The sequence below is a fragment of the Stegostoma tigrinum genome, chromosome 13, assembly GCF_030684315.1.
Source record: "Stegostoma tigrinum isolate sSteTig4 chromosome 13, sSteTig4.hap1, whole genome shotgun sequence".
In the NCBI taxonomy this organism is placed as follows: domain Eukaryota; kingdom Metazoa; phylum Chordata; class Chondrichthyes; order Orectolobiformes; family Stegostomatidae; genus Stegostoma; species Stegostoma tigrinum.
In genome coordinates this window covers 9819145-9842142 of record NC_081366.1, presented here as the reverse complement: position 1 = coordinate 9842142, position 22998 = coordinate 9819145, and the positions used below count along the sequence as shown (strand labels likewise).

General features: G+C 43.3%; 1 protein-coding gene across 2 annotated transcripts in view; it reads right to left on the bottom strand.

Annotated features, from left to right (window-relative positions):
- Positions 1-5353: 5353 nt before the first annotated feature.
- Positions 5354-22998, bottom strand: part of ndst1b (N-deacetylase/N-sulfotransferase (heparan glucosaminyl) 1b) — a 91072-nt gene continuing 73427 nt past the window's right edge. For both annotated transcript variants that reach the window (XM_048543806.2, XM_048543798.2), the window contains 3 exons: positions 17055-17164; positions 13453-13555; positions 5354-10299 (listed from right to left, as the gene is read on the bottom strand). In XM_048543806.2, the coding sequence (XP_048399763.2) occupies positions 10180-10299; positions 13453-13555; positions 17055-17164 (333 nt within the window). In that variant the 3' untranslated portion in view covers positions 5354-10179. The remainder of the gene's footprint in view (positions 10300-13452; positions 13556-17054; positions 17165-22998) is intronic.

The window sequence follows — 22998 nt, the reverse complement described above, 5'->3', positions numbered from 1 at the left end:
AAGGGTCCAGACTCTAAATGTGAGCTTTCCTGCTCCTCCGATGCTGCCTGGCCTGCTGTGTTCCTCCAGCTCCACACCGTGTTATCTCACACTCCAGCATTGGCAGTTCCTGCTATTTCTGAATTAAAGGTAACTTGTGCTAATTTACTCTCAGCAAGGCAATAAATGCTGCCCCAGTCATTGATGCTCAAATCCTATAAAGTGAAGGAAATGGAATGGGAAATAGGATAATGATGATAGTGATGATTTCTAGGGGTAGTAGAGGCAGGGAGCATGGACGTTCCATTGGCTGGGTCACACAGCCCAATCAAAATCCGCCTTAAACTACAAATTTCAAATGCAGAATCTAATTCTTTGTTAAATCATAAGTTTAAACCCAACTCAAATTGTCCTTATTTCATAAACTTTATGTTTATGGAAGAAGGTACTTTACATTTCAAAAGTCAAGGCTTGGCATCATGAAGCAACGTCATCTTCCATGCTCTCTGTGCACCACTTCAATCTGTTCAACTCGCACTCATTCACTGTCCTTTTAAAATACGCATTGGACTAGATTCTGAGAAAGAATCACCAGACCTGAAACATTAACTCTGATTCTTCTTCATAGATGCTGCCAGACCCAGCCGAGCTTTTCCTCAATTTCTGTTTTTGTATAGGACAGTGATTCAGGTGGTTGGGATGATAGATGTGCAACAACAGAAACCCTCCCACGTCCCCGCACTCCCGCACTCCCACAGTCCCACACTCCCACGCTCCCACATTCCCACACTCCCCTTCCCTACTCAGTGGTCAGTGAAGGCAACAGCTTCCCTTTAATCAAATTGGGCTACCTCACCTGATCGCATTTAACTCCAGGTCAGTCAGGAGCCACAAGCTGTCCTGTTTGCCCTCAACTTATCCTGAAATGTTTGACTTAATTTGGTGAAGTTGCAATGAAATGAGGATTCACGGAAGTGTTTTTGGCACAGAGGGTGGCCATTCTGCCCATCATACCTGTGCAAATGTAGGGGAAAGTTCTCTCTACTGGATGTGTTATGATAGAGCTTTAGGGCAAATGGGACACTTTTGGCCCAGAGGTAGGGGCAATACCACTGCACTGCAAGGGCCCTTCCTATCAATGGGCTTCCGAGAGTCTCCAGGCACCACTCAAAGCCATCGACTTGATTCTTAAACTCAACCCTCTGTGGGAAACCGAGAGATTTCCAACCCTGCTTAGTAAGTCACCCTGCCCTTCACGATTCTGTGTGGCTGCCTTGTAAAAATCATCCAAAGTTTTATTAAAGTTCTGACATTGCATCAACACAAGCCTTTTTAGTTAGTTCAGTTCTACCTGTGAAGTATGGCTGTATCTGGAGCTGTAATGCTCACCGCGGAGTGTCCTGCATTTTTTTTCCCCCTGTTGTCTCTATAAAAATTGTCTTGCAGTATTTCAGGAGTTCAAGCTTGCTGTGGTGATAGTTACTTATTTCAACAGAAATATCAATACACCACTCTTTAGCCCCAAATGTTTCAAATTTCAACCATGCATTTCACTTAAAATACCACTCAGTGACTGAGGAGTGGTACAAACTCTGATGCAACCCCAGTTTGTCCATTGTCACTGAACCTCTTCATATTTAATTCAATTGTAGTCGCTCTCCAAAGCTTTGATATCCTTCTCATAGAGTAGTGATCAGAATTGTGCACAAAGCACCCGTTGAGTCTTAACCAGTGGTTCATCAAAGTTTGACAGTACTTCACTCTCTGCAAATCATGTTTGTGTTTGGTTTTATGCCAACATTTTAATGATGAGTCTAACTAAGAATGATTCTGATTGGGGAAGCTGCCCGGCTCATTAAGGCCAATGTCTGGAGGATATTGAATGATTAAGGTTCTGGCAAAGATTCTTAGCTCGGGCAGTGGGTGAGGTTGTTGCCTTGCTTGCCGAGCTGGCTTATTTTCCCTTAGTCGTTTCATCACCATGTTGGGTAACATCATCAGAGAGGCCTCTGATGAAGCAATGTTATTCCACTCTGCTTGGAATTTCCACTGTCTCCTCCATCATGATGAGTTGTGTCATTCCCGTTTTTAATCTGTATGGGTTTGTATATGGGGACTAATTCTATGTGTTTGTTGACTGAAGTATTGGTGGAGAACCATGCCTCTAGGAATTCCTATGTGTGTCTATGTTTGGCTTGGGCTGCTATGGTTACTTTGTCCCAGTTAAACTGATAGCCTTCATTGCCCGAGGCTGTCGATATTGAGGAGAGTTCATTGTGCTGTTTTGCTGCTGGCCGATGTTCGTATATTCTGATGGCTAGTTTCCTTCCTGTCTGTCTGATGTAGCGTTTGTGGCAGTCGTTCCACGGTATTTTGTAAACCGCGTTGGTTCTGCATATTGCGCGAATGGGGCCTTTAATCCTTGTGAGTGTTTGTCGCAGAGCGGCTGTGGGCTGCTGAAATTGAATGATGGTATTCATCACCGCCACAGCCAAGCCTAATGGTGCCTTGAGCTGACAAGGAAACAATCTGTCCTGCACACCAGGCCTGACGATGCTGCGGCTTATCAAGAGGCTATTTTGTCCTGCTTTTTTGGGAGAGGCTGTAAGGTACAGCAGCCTCCAAGAGAGTAAACAGCTTACTGAGACCTCGGGTTTTTTTTTCAAAGTTGGAACAGCCTGGCTAGGGAGCAGGAGATTGTAGGTTTGCCTACCGGGCACCAGCGCTCTGTTGAAAATTTCAGGGGTGGCTCAGTGGTTAGCACTGCTGCCTCATAGCACCAGGGACCTGGGTTTGATTCCAGCCTCAGGCGACTGTCTGTGTGGAGTTTACACATTCTCCCCGTGTCTGCGTGGGTTTCCTCCGGGTGCTCTGGTTTCCTCCCACAGTCCGAAGTTGTTCAGGCCGTGCTAAATTGCCTGTAGTGTTCAGGAATGCATGCGTTAAAGGGGGATGGGTCTGGATGTGATGCTCCAAGGGTTCTGGGGCCAAAAGGCCTGTTTTCACATGAAGGGATTCTATGATGGTGTGGCCAGATTTCACAGACCAGGCTGTCTAGTTTGTTTTAGATTTTAGATCATAGAATCCCTACAGTGTGGAAACAGGCCCTTTGGCCCAACAAGTCCACACTGACCCTCAAAGCATCCCACCCAGACCCATCTCCTTATAACCCGCTGAACACTACACATCCCTGAACACTATGGGCAACTTCCCATGGCCAATCCACCCTAACCTGCACATTTTTGGACTGTGGGAGGAAATCGGAGCACCCAAAGGAAACCCACGCAGACACGGGGAGAAACTCCACACGGTCAGTCACCAGAGGGTGGAATCAAACCCAGGTCCCTGGGGCTCTGAGGCAGCAGTGCTAACCACTGAGCCACCGCGCTGCCCAGATCTAATTTTAAGCAGAGCTATTGGGGTCTCAAAAGAGTTGGCAGCTTCAGGGAATGTCTTCTCGCTGCTACTTTCTCTCAATTTTCTCTTGATATTTTTTCTCCCTGTATTGGAGAACTGCAAGTGAGAATGCGTGTCTGAATTTGTCTTTTTTTTTGTCAAAGGGTGGGTTTATGGGATGATCCTATATTGGAACAGTTAATTAGTAATAGTTACTGTATCTATTATTCTCTCAAGTTTTCCCATACAGTTAAATTATTCTAAATTCCTCTTCCTTTGATTGTATTTTAACTACAGTATGGTCTGGTCTATAATACAAGAGAACGTGTGGGTGGAACAGTGATGTGGCAGGCTGTAGGAATGGGGCTGATGTATTGAACCCATCAATGGGATCCTCCTCTCATTCAGACACAGATGAGATCAACAAAAAGGCCAGAGACAAACACATACAAAATACTTTGGATTTCAGAATCAGAGATAAACACAAAAATTGATGGAGCAACTCAGTAGGTTTGGGAGCATCTGTGGAGAGAGAAATAGAGTGAACGTTTTGGGTCCGAGAAAACTCTTCAGAATTGCCACTGCTGAGGCCAGAAATACAGCCTAGGATCCTCTGACCTCGAATTTGATAGGTCCCTGTCTCGTAGAATGGGGCTAATGGCCTTCCCTTGCGCTGTACCATTCTCTATAGCTTAAAAGTTGAGTTGGTTAGCTAAGTTGGTTGGATGGCTGGTTTGTGATGCCATGAAGCAGTCTTCTTCTCAACATCTCCCCGCACCTAAATTGTAGTGACCCTCGGGTTAAGCCATCACCAAGGGAAGAGCAGTCCATGGTCTAGTCGGACAATTATAATTTTACTTTCAATTTAGTGCTGTATTACATGATGCATTTAATCAGCAAGACGGCTGGAGAGCTGTAAATATTATATTGGAAATGGGTGTGGAGGAAATGTCCAGATTTTCATTTTCTCTTGGCACTGGGAAAACTGAGGAGAGATTTAACTGAGGTGTGTAAAGTTATGAGAGCTGTCAATATAATGGATAGGAAAGGCTCATTATCCTCAGGAGAGGTCAGAAATGAAGGGTGCATAAATAAGAAGTCATTGGTAAAATGATTTTTTCATAATTCATTCACAGTATGAGGATGTCGCTGGCTAGGCCACCATTTACTGCCCTGAAGACAGGGAAGAGTCAGCCACATTGCTGTGAGTCTGGAGTTACCTGCAGCCCAAACTAGGTAAGGATGGCACTGTCCTTCCCTAAAGGACATTAGTGGACCAGGCATTCAACAATGCTTCAATTAGAATCTTAATCCCAGGTTTTTTTATTGAATTAGAATTCCATCATCTGCAGGATTTGAACACAGGTCCCCAGATCATTACCTGGGTCTCTGGATTCACAGTCCAGCGATAACACAACTTGGCCATCACCTCCGTGTTCATTAAGCATTGAGGTGAATTTGTTTCACTGAAATGGGTCTGTAACTCTCTGCCTGAAGGAGTGATAGAAACAGTCATCACATCATAAAACATAAGGCATGCACTTGAAGTGCTATAGCCCAAAGAACCCGGGGCAAAGGGAAGTGAGGCTGTATCAATCTGTATGGGCTGTCATAGATGTATGTATATATTTATATACATATAAATAAATAAATGTTATACATTTTCTTTGCAGTTCTTCCAACATCCTAACCAACATTCCTGCCTGTAAATAGTGTCACTAAAAGTAAATTATCTGGTCATTACCTGAGTGTAGGAACTTGCTGTGTGTAGCTGGCTGACGAGTTTTCTTCATTATATCCCTTCATTTAACTTCAAAAGTACTTCATTAGCTAGAAAGGGTTCTGAAACATCTCAAAGGTATGACAGTGATATAAAGACTGACTGTTTTGCTATTGTCAGATCTTCATGGCTGATGCTAGATGGGCAGAATGTGGACCCAGAGGCTGTAAAAAGAACAACCTCAAAACACAAAGGATGTAAAGTTTCCAGAAGGTTAAGTGTTTATCTACAGCACCTCCACTTTACAACGCAATGTGACAGCAGGAAATGCAATACTGACAATTTTACAAAAAAGAAGAACATTTTTATATATTTATAAGAACACTTTTCAAGATCAGAGAGTGGTGACATGAATGAGAACACAAATTCCATGTTAATTGCACAATGCAACAAAACTGAACCATGCTTTACAGGGTCACTCAGTCAATGTGCTTTGTAAACCACAGTGCCAGACCTGGCAGTCCAGGGCTACTAAAAATGCACTCAGGAATTGTACACTGTTCACACAGAACACAGAAATGCCCTAAATCCTTATGAATTCTTTATATCCAAGGACCTCTGGTCCTTCTGCTTCATGAATTTATTCAAATACAAGGCATTGTGTGGCAGAAGCAAATGCGATTCTTTTCTTCTTGGATTTCTGCAGTGTCTGAAGGTGGGGTGTTCTGGATGGAGGTGTAGCAGAACAGCACCTCTGGTATCTTACTGAGTGATTACGCAGTAAATAATGGAAGTAGACACTGACTGAGCGCGCGCATCCACCAGCTATCAGTGAAGGGATTCTGGCATTTTCACTGCGGGATGTCCACGGTAAGCTGGTGGGAAATGAGCTTCCGACAGCACCCAGCTCACCATCTCTTGCAAAGAAGAAAACTGGCAGCATTCATTTTACCCAGAGGTCCACCCGTTCTTTCACTTGGCCGAACTGATGGGTGCCCAAGTGGAACTCAAATCAAGACATTTGGAGCAATGAAAATAAGAGAAAGGAGTTTAAGGAGCTTCAAACACACAGTTCGATGCTGAATGTCAGATCCATATTGGTTTTCCTTTTAGGCCAGGTTTCACAGTTGGCCATAGCTAGGAGCTTGGAGCAGTTTGGCTCAGTGGGTTAGCCCTGCTGCCTCACAGCGCTGGGGACCTGGGTTTGGTTCCACCCTTGAGTGACCATCTATGTGAGGTTTGCACAGTCTCCCTGTGCCTGCATAAGGTTTCCTCTGGGTGCTCTGGTTTCCTCCCACAGTCGGCTTTAAGGTGAGCGTAGAAAGACCTAACAGGGGACTTTTTCCACACAGAGGGTGGTGCGTGTCTGGAATGAGCTGCCAAAAGAAGTGGTGGAGGCTGGTACAATTACAATATTTAAAAGACATCCGGATGGGTATATGAAGAGGAAAGGTTTAGAGAGATTTGGGCCAAATGGGACTAGATTAATTGGACTGAAGGGGATGTTCGCATGCCATACATCTCCATGACTCTCTGTGGCAGTTAAAAATTGGCCATTCTAAAACTGTTTGGTAGTGTCCAGGGATGTACAGGTTAGGTGGGTAAGCCACCCAAGGCAGGGTTATGGGGTTGGGCCCGGGCTGTATGATTCTGGATGGGATGCTCTCCGGCTGTTGATTCCATCTCAATGGCCTCTTTCTGCACCATAGGGATTCTAATACAGCCCCTCGATCCTATTCTGCCACTTGATAGGTTCCCAGCTGATCTTATCTTGGCCTCAACTCCACTTTCCAGCCTGCTCTCCATCAACCCCTTACTAATAAGGGGACAGCACCCCTGTGGTGGAAATAATCACTTGGTGTTAACCCTGCAGAAAGTCTGCATGCAGCTGCAACTGTCCCACCTTCCGGTTGTAATAAAGAAAACCACAGCAGTTGCCAAAACAATGGAGACTCCACGCCCTTAGACAGCAGTTGAGTCAAGTCTGTTGCACATTGTAGCAAACCCGTGTAAACTATGACATTAAATTAAATACACAAGAAGCAGCCTGTTCCATAGAAACAGAACAAAAACACAATATAAACTTCAGTTACACGGTTTCAGATTCCAATGATGAGAGGGTTAATGTTACAGCTGATGAGTAAATTACAGGATATTTAAATTTACAGATTTAAACACTTTTAAGTTAATAAATTACCATAATTATGATTTTCTAAAAGTTCAAACAGTTGTAAACTTCACATTTTATGTAATGCTGCATGGTGGAAAAATTATGTTATATTTAAACAGAGGTCCCACTCATAGATGAGGAATAGACAAAAATGAAATCTTGCTTTTCCTTACACAGCTGACACAAAGGGAAACCAGGAACAGGTAAATGTTTTATTGCCGACAAGTGACTGAAAATTATGATTTGAAGTGTAAGTTTTGGATCATTAAAAGGGAAGCCCGGGAGGGGAAAACAGTCTGGTTCTGGAGTGTATCTTCAGACACAATCCTTCAAAAAGTAAAGATGTTAATTATCAGGTGTTTTTGAGCTGGACAGAGCTCCATCTTGCAAAATTTGACAGCAAAACCTCTATTGTTTGCACCCTGAATATCGTACGTTTTACATTATCAGTTTGGGTTTAAACAGGATAAAGCCTTGAAGTCACTGCATTCCCCTCTCATGTCAGCCTTCCATTCCTCAATGCTGAAGAAGGCTTCGACCCAGTTTCCGTCGCATTATTCCGATGCTGAGGGCATTGCTGTACCCATGATCAAGGATTGTCTGCCCGCTGTTATCTTACTTGGAGGTTCAACTGTACTTAACAAGATCAAATCGCGTTTGCTTGTCACCTGACCCACATCATCCAAAAACAATGAAAGTTGTCTCATCCAGAGTCCAAAAAAAAATGGTGGCTTTTAGCAAACACAGGACATCTTTACCTGGAGACTATTTGGTCCCCATTTAGATGTCTCTGTATTAAATGTTCATCAGGGATGCTCTTGCTCAATGACTTAGGTTAGAGCAATTAAAAGGTTCCAAATGATGAATGGGTCAGGACCAACGTTACGTGGAATTTGTGGTGCAATATTTTCATGAAGATCGGGATTCCATTTCGGCTTTCTGCAGCATCTGGATTCATGTGTGTTCAAACAAGACAAAGTTTAACAAGTGACACTTACGTACTTTCACCCCAAAATCAGCAAGTGGTTGAACCAATCTATTGCCCACTCTAAACACCAGCCAGAATCTACAGCATGCTACAGGTAGGGTGTTGTTAGACTTGAAAGGGTTCAGAAAAGATCTACAAGCTTGTTGCCAGAGTTGGAGGGCTTGAGCTACAGGGAGAGGCAGAACAGGCTGGGGCTGTTTTTCCCTGGAGCAACAGAGGTTGAGGGGATGACCTTATAAGGGTTTATAAAATCATGAGGGGCACCGATACGGTGAATAGTCAAGGTGGATTTCTCTGAGTAGGGGAAGCCAAAACCAGAGCTCATAGGTTGAAGGTGAGAGGGGAAAGATTTAACAAGGATCTAGGGGGCAACTTGTTCACACAGAGGGTGGTGCGTGTATGGAATGAGCTGCCAGAGGAAGTGGCAGAGGCTGGCACAATTACAACAGTTAAAAAGCATCTGGATGGGTACATGAATAGGAAGAATTTAAAGGGGTATGGGCCAAATGGGACTGGATCAGTTTAGGATATTTTTTCGCTGTGGTGAGTTGGACTGAAGGGTCCAATAACTCTTTGACTAAGAGTAGTGGACACATTAAATAAAAGGTAATGGCCTAGTGGTATTATCGCTTTACTATTAATCCAGAAACCTGGGTAATGTTCTGGGGACCAGGGTTCAAATCCCACTGTGGTAGATCATGGATATTCAATTCAATTACAATCTAGAATCAAGAGCATAATGATGAACAGAAAGCCGTTTTTGGGAAAACCCATCTGCTTCATGAATGTCCTTTAGGTAATTGAAATTGTCACCCTACATGGTCTGCTCTACATGTGGCTTCAGGCCCACATCAATGTAGTTGAATCTTAACTGCCCTCTAGCCAACGAGTGATGCCCTCGTTGCATGAAGGAATAGAAAAACAAGGTATAATTACATTACATGTACTGCCCATCATCATACTGGAAATTTGAATTGTGTTCATTGTAATTAAACAGTAGCATTGCCATGTGATCAAATTATCTTGAACCATTTCAAGCAGCTTTCTGTGAAGTTGTTTGTATAGAAAAGTATGTGCCCCTTTACTATCTGGTGGCTTTCTCCTTAGACATCAACTACAAAGTGTGACAGTATGTTTAAGGAAATAGTGGTCATTCTGAACTGTTTCTTCATCCAAGTCTGGTCCTACTGCGCACAGGTGACCATCTTATTTGCTGATCTTTGATGGAAGGAGTTGTCTTCCAGTCATCTTCACTGACTGCCAGCTTTGCACTGTTTGGTAGAAGCTATGTTTAATTGTTTCTTGAAGAAAACCCATCAAACCATTAAATAAAGAAGCTCCCAACAGAACCAGTCAAAAGCAGCTGTCGGAAGGCACTGTCTTTTTGCGCCACATGTTGCATCCAGCGGAATGACAGAGACCTCCCTTCCAACATCCTTATCCATGTGACTGTTGTGAGGAAGAGTTCAACTCTTTGTGATCATGAAAATCAGAGATGGACCTCTCCTGAGAGCCGGTTGAAGCTGAATAATGGTTCTGTGCTGCAACACTTCAGGAGGAGCGAACGTAGGTTTGGACTGAACTTCAGCTATGCCTTGAGGAGCCAATTATTGCTACAATCTTTACTCCCTTCTGCTCCTCCCGGGGAAGGTACCACAGGCCTGAGATGAAATAAACAATAATCTTCACAACCATCCAGTCAGCGCCTAACTAATAAGCACAGGTCTCCCTGCAGGGCTAATAAACCATCAGCAATGCTGAATGCTTCAGCCTTCTCTGGAGACCCAATCAGTGCTCAGAAGGATGAGAAATCGAGCAGGCCTTCAACAAATGAATGACAATGAGATGGAAATGCTGGCTTAATCTCTGAGAACAGGCGCTGGAAGCACAGATGCACAACTTCACCCTTTGTTGCTTGTTGGGCAGCTACCTGTTGTTCTGCAGCTCCTCCCTCAACCATGTGGGCAAGCTCTGTCCCAGTTTATACAGCAACTTTGAAAGCTCTATGTTGGAATCTCTGTAGTATTCTCGTAAAAAAGCTCTTGACTGTGAAAGGAAAAGAAAACCCAATCATTGTTGTGTTACGGACCAGACCAAACCCTCTCAAAATATTCAGGAGACAGCCTTGACCTTAACTTTTTCTTATTTTAAAGATAAACATAAGGTGTCGTATTCCAGGTGTAATTTGATTGGTCAAACTTAAAGCAAAACTCACTTTATTCATCCACTGTAGTTAAAATATACAACAGTAAGAAGGAATTGCAATAACTTAGCTCTGCTGGAAAACTTAACAGAAAAGCAACTATTATTAATTAACCCTTCCAACACAGTAACATCCCAAATAACACACCATTGGCAAAAGGCAAATTCAGAAAACAGATTGTCTCACATGCAACTCCCACAGCAGCAAGAGAACTCCCAACTTTCAGTTGTAAATGAGAGAGAGAAGAAAAAAATAATTCCCACCTCTTCCAGATCCCAACAGGAACTGCTGAAAGCCAAAACTGGCTCTGTGGGTGGGAGCTTGACCACACCCATTCAGGCTGCTCTTATTGTTCCAATTTCAAGAAAAAACACCCAAGGCTTCACAAGTTGTTTATCTTGTCATAAGCTGCTCATTACCTGTGCCTTAAAACCTCTCTTCAACAAGAAACAAAATAATCTCTTAAAGCCACAGCAGCATCACAGGCACTATCATCAAGATTACACATGCATTTGAATAGAACTTTAAGCAGAAACTAACACTGCCCTGATAAACAGGGCAGAGTGGATGTATCTCACACTACACAGTGGGAAGTGAAATCAATACCATTGAGGCTAGTACGTTGCAGGTCAATCCACCCAATATCTACCATGGGAAACTTGTAAAGGTTCCTGCCTAAATCATGCTTCATGGCATGTGGGCATCACCAGCTGAAGTAGCAGTTATTGCCCATCCCTAATTGCCCTGGAGAAGTTGGTGGTCAATAGACTTCTTGACCCACTGCAATCCTTGGCATGTAGGGATACCCACAGTGCTGTCAGTGAGGGTGTTCCAGAACTTTGGCTTAGAGACAGTGATGGATGGTAAGTGACTTGGAAGGGAACCTGTAGGTGATGCTGTTCCCATGCATCTGCCTGCCATGCCCTTCTACAGGGCCGCACGTTTGGAAAATATTAGCTAAGGGCGCTTAGTGAGTTTCTGCAGTGCATCCTGTAGATGGTGCAACCACTGTTTCTACTGTGTGTTAGTGGAGGAGAAAGCAAATGTTTGTGGATGTGGTGCCAATCAAGTGGGTTGCTTTGTGTTGAATGATATTGAGCTTCTCAAGTGTTGCTAGAACTGCACTCATCCAGGCAAGTGGGGAGTATTCTATCACACAATAAAACAGAAATTGCTGGAAACGCTCAGAAGGTCTGGCAGCATCTAGAACATGGAACTGAGAACAGTCCAGCACAGTACAGGTCCTTTGGCCCACAATGTTGTGCCGACCTATTATCCTACTCTAAGATTAAACTACCCTGCATACCCTACATTTTACTATCTTTTGTGTGCCTATCCAAGTGCCCCTTAAATGTCCTTAATGTATCTGACTCCACTGCCACTGCCGGCAGTGCATTCCACATGCCCACCACTCTCTGTGTGAAGATCCTACCTGTGAAGAAAAAAATGTGATAACAAGGTGTAGAGCTGGATGAACATAGCAGGCCAAGAGCATCAGAGGAGCAGAAAAACTGATGTTTCGGGTCAAGAAGGCAATAGAGGGTGTTAGAGCGATGTTTGAGGGTGACCATTGATGCCTGGGTGGGCGGGGAGGGGGGGGTGTGGTGGGGTGGGCGATGGCCAAGTGGTATTATCGCTGGACTGTTAACCCAGAGACTCAGATAATGTCCTGGGGACATGGGTCTGAATCCAACTATGGCAGACGGTGGAATTTGAATTCTATAAAAATATCTGGAATTAATTACTCTAATGATGAGCATAAATCCATTGTTGATTGTCGGAAAAACCCATCTAATTCACTAATGTCCTTTGATGAAGGAATCTGCCATCCTTACCTGGTCTGGCCCTCATGTGACTTTAGACCCACAGCAGTGTGGTTAACTTTTAACTGCCCTCTGGGGTAATTAGGGATGGGCAATAAATGCTGCCTAGCCAGCGATGCCCTCATCCCGTGAATAAATAAATAAAAGCAAAGGTCAGGATTGACAGAAAGACAATGGCAGCAGGGTACTATCCAATGGTGATGATGGGGATAACTCTAGATTATCAGACAGTTGATTAAGGGTGTTGGTGGCTAGCCTGAGGGTCACAGAATGTCGAGCGAGGGTTGCAGAGGATAGAGGGAAGGTGAAAGGTGATGACCTACATCTCCAGGGATTCAACAGGGAAAGTTCAACATGCTCATGTCAAACAAGCAGAATGGTGCTTACATGACGGTTAGGGACAGCTTCCACATTAATGTGCTGGCCATGGGGTAATGGCAACATTGACCAGGCCCTTCAACAGTAAGCAATTAATCGTTTGATTGCAATGGAGTTAGGTGTCCCAGACCCAGGTGGAAACGCTGGTCATTTCCAGCGCCCCCCCCATCAGGGGGTGCACATTACTCCAACACACTTCCATCTACAAGTGCTCCCAGGCTAACACTGTCGGCTCTGAATCAGCAGGGAAGCCAGGATTTTTAGTGGTCATCATTTCAAAATTTGCACATTGTTTTTCACGTTGAACAAAACAGTAGAGTCAAGTCTCATCGTGAAGATTTCTGACTGCATAAAATGGTAAAATAAATGATGCTTCTGAGCATCAGAACCCTACTGAAACAACCCCGGTCGAATTCTCAGTTCTAAGATTGTCGAAGATTGGCTGCTCCATATCATAGAATCATAGTCTTACAGCACGGAAACAGGACCTTCAATCCAACCAGTCCAAACACAACTCCAAACCCAACTGGTCCCACCTGCCTACTCCTGATCCATATCCTTCCAAACCTTTCCTATTCACGTACTTATCCAAATATCTTTTAAATATTATAATTGTACCCACATCCACCACTTCCTCAGGAATCTTTAATATATCTTTATAGCTTTATCTTTACGCCATATCACTGACACAGATCCAGAAGTAGCCTGTAGATCCCTCCTGTATTCTCCAAGCATGCCATTCAATTTGTGTTTGGATACAGAGCAGTGGATATGTTGGGCATGTTGAGTACATACATCACTGTCCATCTCCGGGTACCTCCGGCCTTTACTCTTCCCCAGGCACTTTGATTTACTGCCATCCAGCAGCTGACACCAGAAGCCTTTCTTCAGATCAAATCTGAAATTGACAGGAAGATGAGTGTCAAATTATTTATTTTGTTCACTCTCAGTGTATGGACATTGCTACCGGCTTTTAACGTTTAGCAACCTTCCCCTGTTACCATGTCAACAGAGAGGCCTATGTTTTTATCTTGAACCACGGCAGTCCTTGGGATGCACATAGAGCTGTTAGGCAGACTTCCAGAATTTTGACCCAGCAACAGTTAAAAAAAAGTGATACATTTCCAAGTCAGGATGGCCAGTGGCTTGGAAGGTAACTTGTAGGGGTTGGTATTCCCAGGTATCCACACAGCTCCATGTCTCCCCACATAGTAACAGTCAAGCGTTTGGAAGATGCTACTGAAGGAATCTTGGTGAATTGTTGGAGCGTCTCTTGAGGCTAGTACACACTGCTGTCACTGTGCATAGGTAATGGAAGGACTGAATGCTGAAGCCGATGGATCTAATACCAAATCAAGTGGGCTGCTTTGTTCTGATCTGACATGTTAGCTAACTGTCACAGATACCACAGCATTCCAATGTTTTCCTTGATTCTTGTTTTGTTGAATTGTACTGTGAAAAAGTGACCTATTTCCTCAGAGCTGCTCCTGAAATCCACTGTTCCCATGATTTAACCTTGGGAACAGTACAATTTTCTAGTTTTATTTCATGTTGGGTAATGTTTATGGGTAATATGAAGGTTGACCAAAAGGGGGAGGCATTGTTCAGTATATACATGATCATGATGATGTGAGAATCAGTTTATAATCGATCGCAGTTTGCACATACAGTGGGCTTCCAACCTAGTACAATACCTAAAGGTGTTTCTCAACGTCAGTGTGAGTAAAATATGATTTCTCTCCTTCAAGTCTGGTCTAATGGTCAACACCCCTTCCTCAAAAGCCTCCCCTGACCTGAGGGAGACTCTGCCTCATCTCCCTTTTCTCTGCAAAAGCCTTGAATGTCCTCTGCTGCTGTCTAGCTGCATGAGACTATTGTCACCTAGAATCATGGAGTCTTACAGCACAGAGACAGGCCCTTCGGCCCAAGCTGGCCAAGATGTCCATCCATGCTAACCACATTTCCCGGCACTTGGCCCATATCCTTCTAAACCTTTCCAATTCATAGGAACTAGTTCTAGATATTTTTGATCAACCTGTTCAGAGACGCTATGTCACACCCTTGGAGCGGGGGGGACATGAACCTCTGCCTCCTGTCTCAGAGGCAGGGAAAGTACCACTGGACCACCAGAGCCCTCATAGCTGGCCATTTTCGCTTTTGTTTGTATATGCGAAAGTGCTCTTCCAACCAACTAAATGTTTAATTTCTCATCATCTGTGGTACTTTTTCCTCTTTCTACTAACCCCCACCAGTAAATCACTTGTGTTTTCCCAACAGATTGATTACTAGCGAGTTTTGAGAAGATTTGTAGTTCAGGTTGAGGTTCTGGATGTGAGTTTGCTCGCTGAGCTGGAAGGTTAGTTTCCAGACGTTTCGTCACCATTCTAGGTAACATCATCAGTGAGCCTCCGACGAAGCGCTGGTGTTATGTCCCGCTTTCTATTTATCTGTTTAGGTTTCCTTGGGTTGGTGATGTCATTTCCTGTTCTTTTTCTCAGGGGATGGTAGATTGGCTCCAAATCAATGTGTTTGTTGATGGAATTCCGGTTGGAATGCCATGCTTCTAGGAATTCTCGTGCGTGTCTCTGTTTGGCTTGTCCTAGGATGGATGTGTTGTCCCAATCAAAGTGGTGTCCTTCCTTATCTGTATGTAAGGATACTAGTGATAGTGGGTCATGTCGTTTTGTGGCTAGTTGATGTTCATGTATCCTGGTGGCTAGCTTTCTGCCTGTTTGTCCAATGTAGTGTTTGTCACAGTTCTTGCAAGGTATTTTGTAGATGACGTTCGTTTTATTTGTTGTCTGTATAGGGTCTTTTAAGTTCAAAGACCGTATACAGACAACAAATAAAATGAACGTCATCTACAAAATACCTTGCAAGAACTGTGACAAACACTACATTGGACAAACTGGCAGGAAGCTAGCCACCAGGATACATGAACATCAACTAGCCACAAAACGACATGACCCACTATCACTCGTATCCTTACATACAGATAAGGAAGGACACCACTTTGATTGGGACAACACATCCATTCCAGGACAAGCCAAACAGAGACATGCACGAGAATTCCTAGAAGCATGGCATTCCAGCCGGAACTCCATCAACAAACACATTGATCGGGAGCCAATCTACCATCCCCTGAGAAAAAGAACAGGAAATGACATCACCAACCCAAGGAAACCTAACCAGATAAATAGAAAGCGGGACATAACACCAGCGCTTCGTCGGAGGCTCACTGATGATGTTACCTAGAATGGTGACGAAACGTCTGAAAACTAACCTTCCAGCTCAGCGAGCAAACTCACATTCAGACTGATTACTTGCAAAGCTCAACCAAACCACCAAGATTGCAGTTGATTCCAGGATCTTGTTTGAAAGTTGAGTGAATGACTTTCGAATCTCCCCTTCTGAGAGGTGATTCTGCTTTGTTTAATCATTATTGTAAGTGAATTGAACAAACAGAAGCCAGAACAGCATCCTGACAATGAATCGAATTCTGGATCCTCAGATTGAGGGCCTGATGTGCTACCAACTGAGCTATCCGGGCTATCTCTCTGTTGTTTCCATGCTTACCTATTTAATCCCGGTCAGTTGCACAGTATAGGCGATGTGCATACTGCACTCTCCTCAAACCTTTCAACACCTTCAGTTTCTAGCATTTCTTTCTTGGATATATTTAGTGGCCTGGCCTCCACAATATTTTGTGGTAGAGAATTCCACTGCCTCACTACACTCTGCGTGAAAAAAGATTCTCCTCATCTCAATCCAAAATGGCCTACCATCTACCCTGAGACCATGAGACCTCCAACGCTCCCCCACCCCAGCCAGGGAAAACGTCCTCCCTGCATCCAAACCGATCACCCTGACAGAATTTTATATGTTTCAGTCACATCCCCTCTCATCATTCTATACTCCAGTGAATACATTCACTTCCCAACTTTCCTTCTGGTAAATGCCCCTCACCCCTCTCCAATGTACCAGGGAGTAGGGGTGAAAGGTGAGGTGAATACTAAGGTCCAAGTGATTACTAAATAAAAACCAAAAGAACTGTGGATGCTGTAAATCAGGAGCAAAAACAGAAGCTGCTGGAAAAGCTCAGCAGGTCTAGCAGAGTCATTATCAACTGCTTTGTCTGTCCAACTGTTCTTCTCTTTCTCCAGGCTCTATCCTATCGTTTACTCCCTACCCCACCCTACCCTCCCTATTTTCTGCATATAAACTGATGTTTTCCCAGCCACTATCAGTTCTGAGGAAGGGACACCGGACCCAAAACGTTAACTCTGATTTTTCTTTATCTTCACAGATGCTGCCAGACCTGCTGAGCTTCTCCAGCAACTTCTGTTTTTTGTTGAGAGTGATGACTGTCAGCTGAGAACAGTTCAGACGTTACTCACATCAGCAGCTTGTGATAATCAGCAATGTTGCGAAGGCCCAGGAACTTCTGCACCTTTTCCATCGTTGCAGCTGGCTCTGTTCGGAGCAGCTGTCCATCGAGAACGAGAATCTAAGGAGGAAGGGAGAATTGTGTCACTGGAAGGCTCGCCAACAAGGCACGGAGGACGGCACTCCAAGAGACCTTAACGTTTCATTTTGACGAAAGAAATCGAGAAGTTGTGGATGGTCAGCAGGGGGGAGTTGTGTGTGGAATGATGTCCCAATCTGGTGGGTTTTGCCCCTTCAGTAACCCAAATATATCAGTGAAGGCACAGATAAGGCTGTTTTAGGTAATTAGCTGCAAAAGAAAGACTGAACTTATCTCGTGCATTTGTCACCCAGACTCCTGAAATGAATTGGAGAAGATTCTTTGTGAAACAAGGAGCTGTCCAACAGTAGTTGGACACAAAAAAGAGGCAGTTCTCGCAAGGCTCTGTAGTAGTTTAAGAGCAACAGTGTTGCCTAGTGCACATCATGAGTCATAATAGTTCAGAGGGAGGCTTTTTGGCTCAAAGTCATTCACAGGATGAGAGCGTCGCTGGATCAGCAGCATTTGTCACCTGCCCCTAATTGCCCAGACGGCATTTAAGAGTCAGCCATATTGCTGTGGGTCTGGTGTCACATGTAAACCTGATCAGGTGAGGATGGCAGCTGCCTTCCCTAAAGGCCATTAGTGAGCCAGATAAGATCTTTTTCCCCAACAGTCATCGTAAGACTCTGCATTCCAGATTTTAATCGAATTCAAATTCCACCATCTGCCGTGGCAGGATTCGAACGCAGGCCATTAGCTGAGTTTCTGGGTTAATATTCCAGGGATAATCCCACTAGGCCCATTGCCACCTCGAGGTCATACCCATCCTGGTCATGACAATGTGTCGGACCATTCAATTAGTCCCATCCTGTCACTCCATCCCTGTAACCTTGTGAGTTTATTTCCTCCAAGAGCTCATTCAAGTTGCTTTTGAAATCATTGTCCATCTCCATTTCTCCCACCCTCAAACGCAGTTTGTTCTCAGTGATTGTAACTCATTGCGGAAAAAGGTTCTTTCTCTCATTACCCATGCGTCTTTATCAAAAACGTTAAATCTAGCTCCCCTAATTGTTTACTCATTTATTTATAGTCTTGTGTATTTTGGTACAAAATACTGTTTAAAAAGTATTGAACAGTGGCGCCACCCTTTGGCACCATCTTAAAACACAGAAAAATAAATTTAAAAACAGAATATAAAGGCAGAAAAGTTAAATGAAAGTTCTTATAAGCTTTAAAAGAAAATAATAAAACAAAAACTTTTGAACTGAGAGCTAATAGGAAAATGTCTTTCTTTGCCTGCCCTCTCTGAACAGGTCATTATCAGGTACACCGCTATCAAAACACCTCAGAAACCTCTTTTGCTGCAAGGAGAACAACCTCAGCTGCTCTGAATTAATGACTCCAAATGAGGAATGAAAGTAACCTCCCTCAGGCTTGGAAATACTTTGATAAATCTCCTTTACACCACTGAAAAAGCCTCACATCCTTTTAAAGTGCAGTGTCTGAAACAGGATGACAGTACTCTAGTTGCGGCTTGACCAGACGTTTACAAAGATTCCTAACAATATTTCCACTTTTGGACTCAAAAATGTCTAAATGTATCTCTGCTAACAGTGAAAAATTAGAGGGTGTACAATCTGCTGAATGTTTACAATTTATTATTCTTATTGAGGATCCCAAAAGTAGAAGAAAATGGGTGTTTGGTTCTTGCTCATTATAGAATCCCTACAGTGCAGAAGCAGGCCATTTGGCCCAAAATGACTCTCTGAAGAGTATCCCACCTAGACCCACCTCCCCCCGTAACGCTGCATTTACTCGGCTAATCCACCCAGCCTGCACATCCCTGGGCAATTTAGCATGGCCGGTCCACCCTAAACTGTACGTCTTTGGACTGTGGAGGACACTGGAATGTCCAGAGGGTACCCACGCAGAACTCCACTGTGGGTGAAATTGAACCTGGGTTCTGGTGCTGTGAGGCAGCAGTGTCAACCATTGAGCCACTAGGCTGCCAGAAAGTCATTTCTAAACATCAGTGCAAAACAGCATTTCCCATTACATATGTAACCTAAATAAATGATTAGATAGGCTAGCTGATTAGATAACTTCTGAAGTGTTAATATCTCTATACCTACTGATGGAAACATCAGGAGCCACAAGTAAATTTCAGTTCTGAAGAAGGAAATGATTCGTTACCAGCAGAAGAACAGTTTAATTTCGTCAATCTCATACATCCAAACAATGGCAGAGGCTATTCAGCCCCTCAAACCTGTTCTGCTATTTATAAGTTTATGGCAGGTCTCATTTGCCATTAGCTCACAAACCCACAGTCCTACTTACCCCCGATAACCCTTCACTCCTGCAGTCCACCAGAAAATAATCCACCTCAGCCTTAAAAATATTCAAGGGTGCTGCTTCCGTCACCTTTTTCAAGAAGAAACTTCAAGAGACTCATGCCCCTCTACGAGAGGACAAAAGGTGCCTCGCTTCTTTGAAATGGGTGAACCTTTACTTTTAAGCAGAGACCCCTGGTTGTAGATTCTCCCATAAGTGGAAACTTCCTTTTCACAGTTACTCTGTCAAAATCTTTCCACACCTCGAGTGTTTCAATCAAGGAGAACAAAGCGTGGAGCTGGAGGAACACAGCAGGCCAAGCAGCCTCAGAGGAGCAGGAAAGCTAACGTTTTGGGTCTGGACCCTTCTTCAGGAAAAAACTTCAATCTTATTGTTTCTTATCCTCCAAGACTCCAGTCTTTCCCAGGTCTGGAAAAGGGTCACTTGACCCGAAGCATTAAGCTGCTTTCTCTCCACAGATACTGACAGACCTGCTGAGTTTTTCCAGCAATTATTGTAGTTGTTTCAGATTTCCTGCAATTGTCTGTTTTTTTTTGTTCAACCTTCCCTTATAAGACAACCCATCCATTCTGGTATCAGACTGGTAAATCTTCTCTAAACTTTTCTAATGCATTTAAATCCTTCCCAAAAACAGTAGACCAACCCTGTACACAGTACTCCAGGTATGGTCTCACCGACATTCTGTATATCTGAGGTTTACCCAGCCCTACCTCTGTACTCAATTTCTGTCACAATCAATGATAATTTAGATTCATTAGCTTTCATAATGACTTACTGCATCTGTATACCATTCTTATGTGATTCATGCACTTATACTGTTCCATTTTGAATTTTTTGGCCATTTAGATAATATGCTTTTATTTAATTTCTTCCTGGTTATTTTTACATTTTTCTACACTGTACTCCATTATTGCATAATCACTTAAACTATCAATAATCTTTTTGCAGCCTCCATATGTCCTTTTCACAACTGATGTTTCTGCCTATCAGCGTTTCATCAGCAAATTTTGACAACCATACCTCCCATTCCTTCATCAGAGCTGGAAAGAAGTCGTAAACTGTTTTAGCAATCAGAGTACACAGGGCTGGAGAAAGCCCTAAGCTTTTCATAGAATTCAGTGAGGAAAGGTCAGTGACTTAGCCTGTATGTGCATCTCTGTGAGAGGCAGAGAAAATTACTTCTGGCAAAAGTGCAGAGAATCGCTGAAAGGAATCACTTGCAACTTCGGTCGGCCTGTAAAATATTTTCTTGTGAAGGATGACACTCAGAGTGGGGCTGAGTATCCATAAAGGATGTTGCTGAGAAAAAAAAAAGCCTTTTTTTGTTGGCTATGCTAAGACTTTTACAAATGGTTTTAATATGTACATAGGTTAGCTTTGTGTTTATAAAATAAACTTCTCTTCTTTGTTAAAACTATCTTTGCAATCTTGTGTGAATATGTTAGTGACTGATCACCACAGTAACTAAACTCTAAAAATAAAACATCTGATCTGTCAAGCCAGGTTTCACACTGGGATCTGACTTGTTCCGTATCACCATTAGCTGGGATCATAATAACAAGAGGATGAAAAGCTCTTCAAGATAGCAGGAAGTAAGGTTGGAGTCTGGATAATACCAACAGCGTGTCAGAATGAGGAGCCCAAAAGCAGAATAAGGAGTGATAATAACTTCATACAGGGAGATGTAGCAGCAAGCACAATGTGTAGGTCACAATACAGCACAGAATGATGAGCCTGTGTCAGTTCTGGAAACATTGTTAATTATACCATGTGAGCATTTTTGATTAAACATCCTGTGTAATACAGCTAATATATTAGTGGATAAAAACAGAATGTGTTGGAGAAACCCAGCACTCTAGCAACATCTGGAGAGAAAGAAACAGCGTTTAACATTTCAATTCCGGTATGGCTTCTCTTGAGACGCTGTTTCTTTCTCCACAGATGTTGCCAGACAACTTGAGGCTCCTCAGCACCCTTTTTATTTTACATTTCCAGCATCTGCAGTATGTTGCTTTCACGAACTTGTTAGCTACCTAGCAAGTCTAATTCTAAAGGCATCTTCAGAATTAATATCACTCTCAATTTCAATCTGTAAATTTACAATCAGCAGCTTAATGCTGAATTATTGCAGCCGTGATCAAATGGCACAGTTATGGGGTTAATAAACAATTTCCAATTCAAAACTTGATTTTCTTCTTTTCAGGCAAGAAAAATTTAATTGAATCCATGATTAGCTTGTCCCCACATGTAAGGTAAATGAAACGAACATAATACAGCCTGAGCTGGTTGATGGAAGAGAGTCTATATGCCGTATTTATGGCATCATTAATGGCAAGGCAGAGACTTATTATTAATCCCAGATGGTCCTTTGATGAAATGTTGAAATGAGGGGTTAAGGATTTGCTGGTGGTCTTGATAAAGATTATTTGCCAGCTTTGCTGATTCCAGTGCTCTGGAAGCTGGTCGTTTGAACCTAATCCAATTTTTATGGCTGTGCCTTTACTGCATTCTCCCCGGCAGAAGAGGAACAAAAATACATTTAAATTTTTAACTTTCTAATCAGATCAGTAAGAAATTGGGAAGGTTGTTAAAAAATGAATATGGGATCTGTCACTTTAAAGCAAGTGAGCTCTGCTTTATAATCCCACTGGTTGGGCCTCAGTCAGAAAATCTTATCCAATTTTGTGCACCACACTTATCGAGGAATGGTAAGGCTTTGGAGAGGAGGTGGAAGAGATTTACTGACAGGGATGATCAAGGCAGGGCAATTACATTGATGGTCTGGAGAAGCTAAGGTTATTCTCAAAGCATAGGAGGTGAAAGGGGGATTTAATTGAGGTACACAAAATTATGAAGGGTTTTATATGGCACCCAAGGTGAGATTTTCAAGTCGGAAAAGGTTTGGTGGGATGGAGACAGTGTCTGCTGAGATGTTGCATTTTTAAAACTGTGGATTGAAAAGTGAAGGAACTTTGAATCTCGGGGTTTGCTGGAATAGATGCATGTTTTGAAAGTTAGGAACTTGATATCTTTTGCGAGCCCTATTTGTGTTCCTGTGAATTCTAGCAACGTGCCGAATGGAGAGAAGGAGAAACTTCTTCAGCCAGAGAATGGTGAATCTATGGAATTTACTGCCACAGCAGGCCGTGGAGGCCAGGTCATTGAGTACATTTAAGATGGAGATAGATGAGTTCTTGATTGTCAAGGGATCAAGGGTTACAGGGAGAGAGTGGGAGAATGGGGTTTAGAAACTTATCAGCCATGATTGAATGGCAGAGCGGACTTAATGGGCTAAATGGCCTAATTTCTGCTCCTCTATCATATGGTCTTATGGCTTTAGGACAAGCTTGATTGGTTTGAGGACTTAGGGACCAGTTATTAATGACAAAGATCATCTGCCTGCCAACAACTGTGTGATTGGTTGTCATGTAGCTGGACTGTTTGGGTTGTGTGCAAGACAAAGTGACACTTGTCGGACCAGTAGAAAAGCCAGCAGGTCTGCAGCAGCCCAAAATAACTCC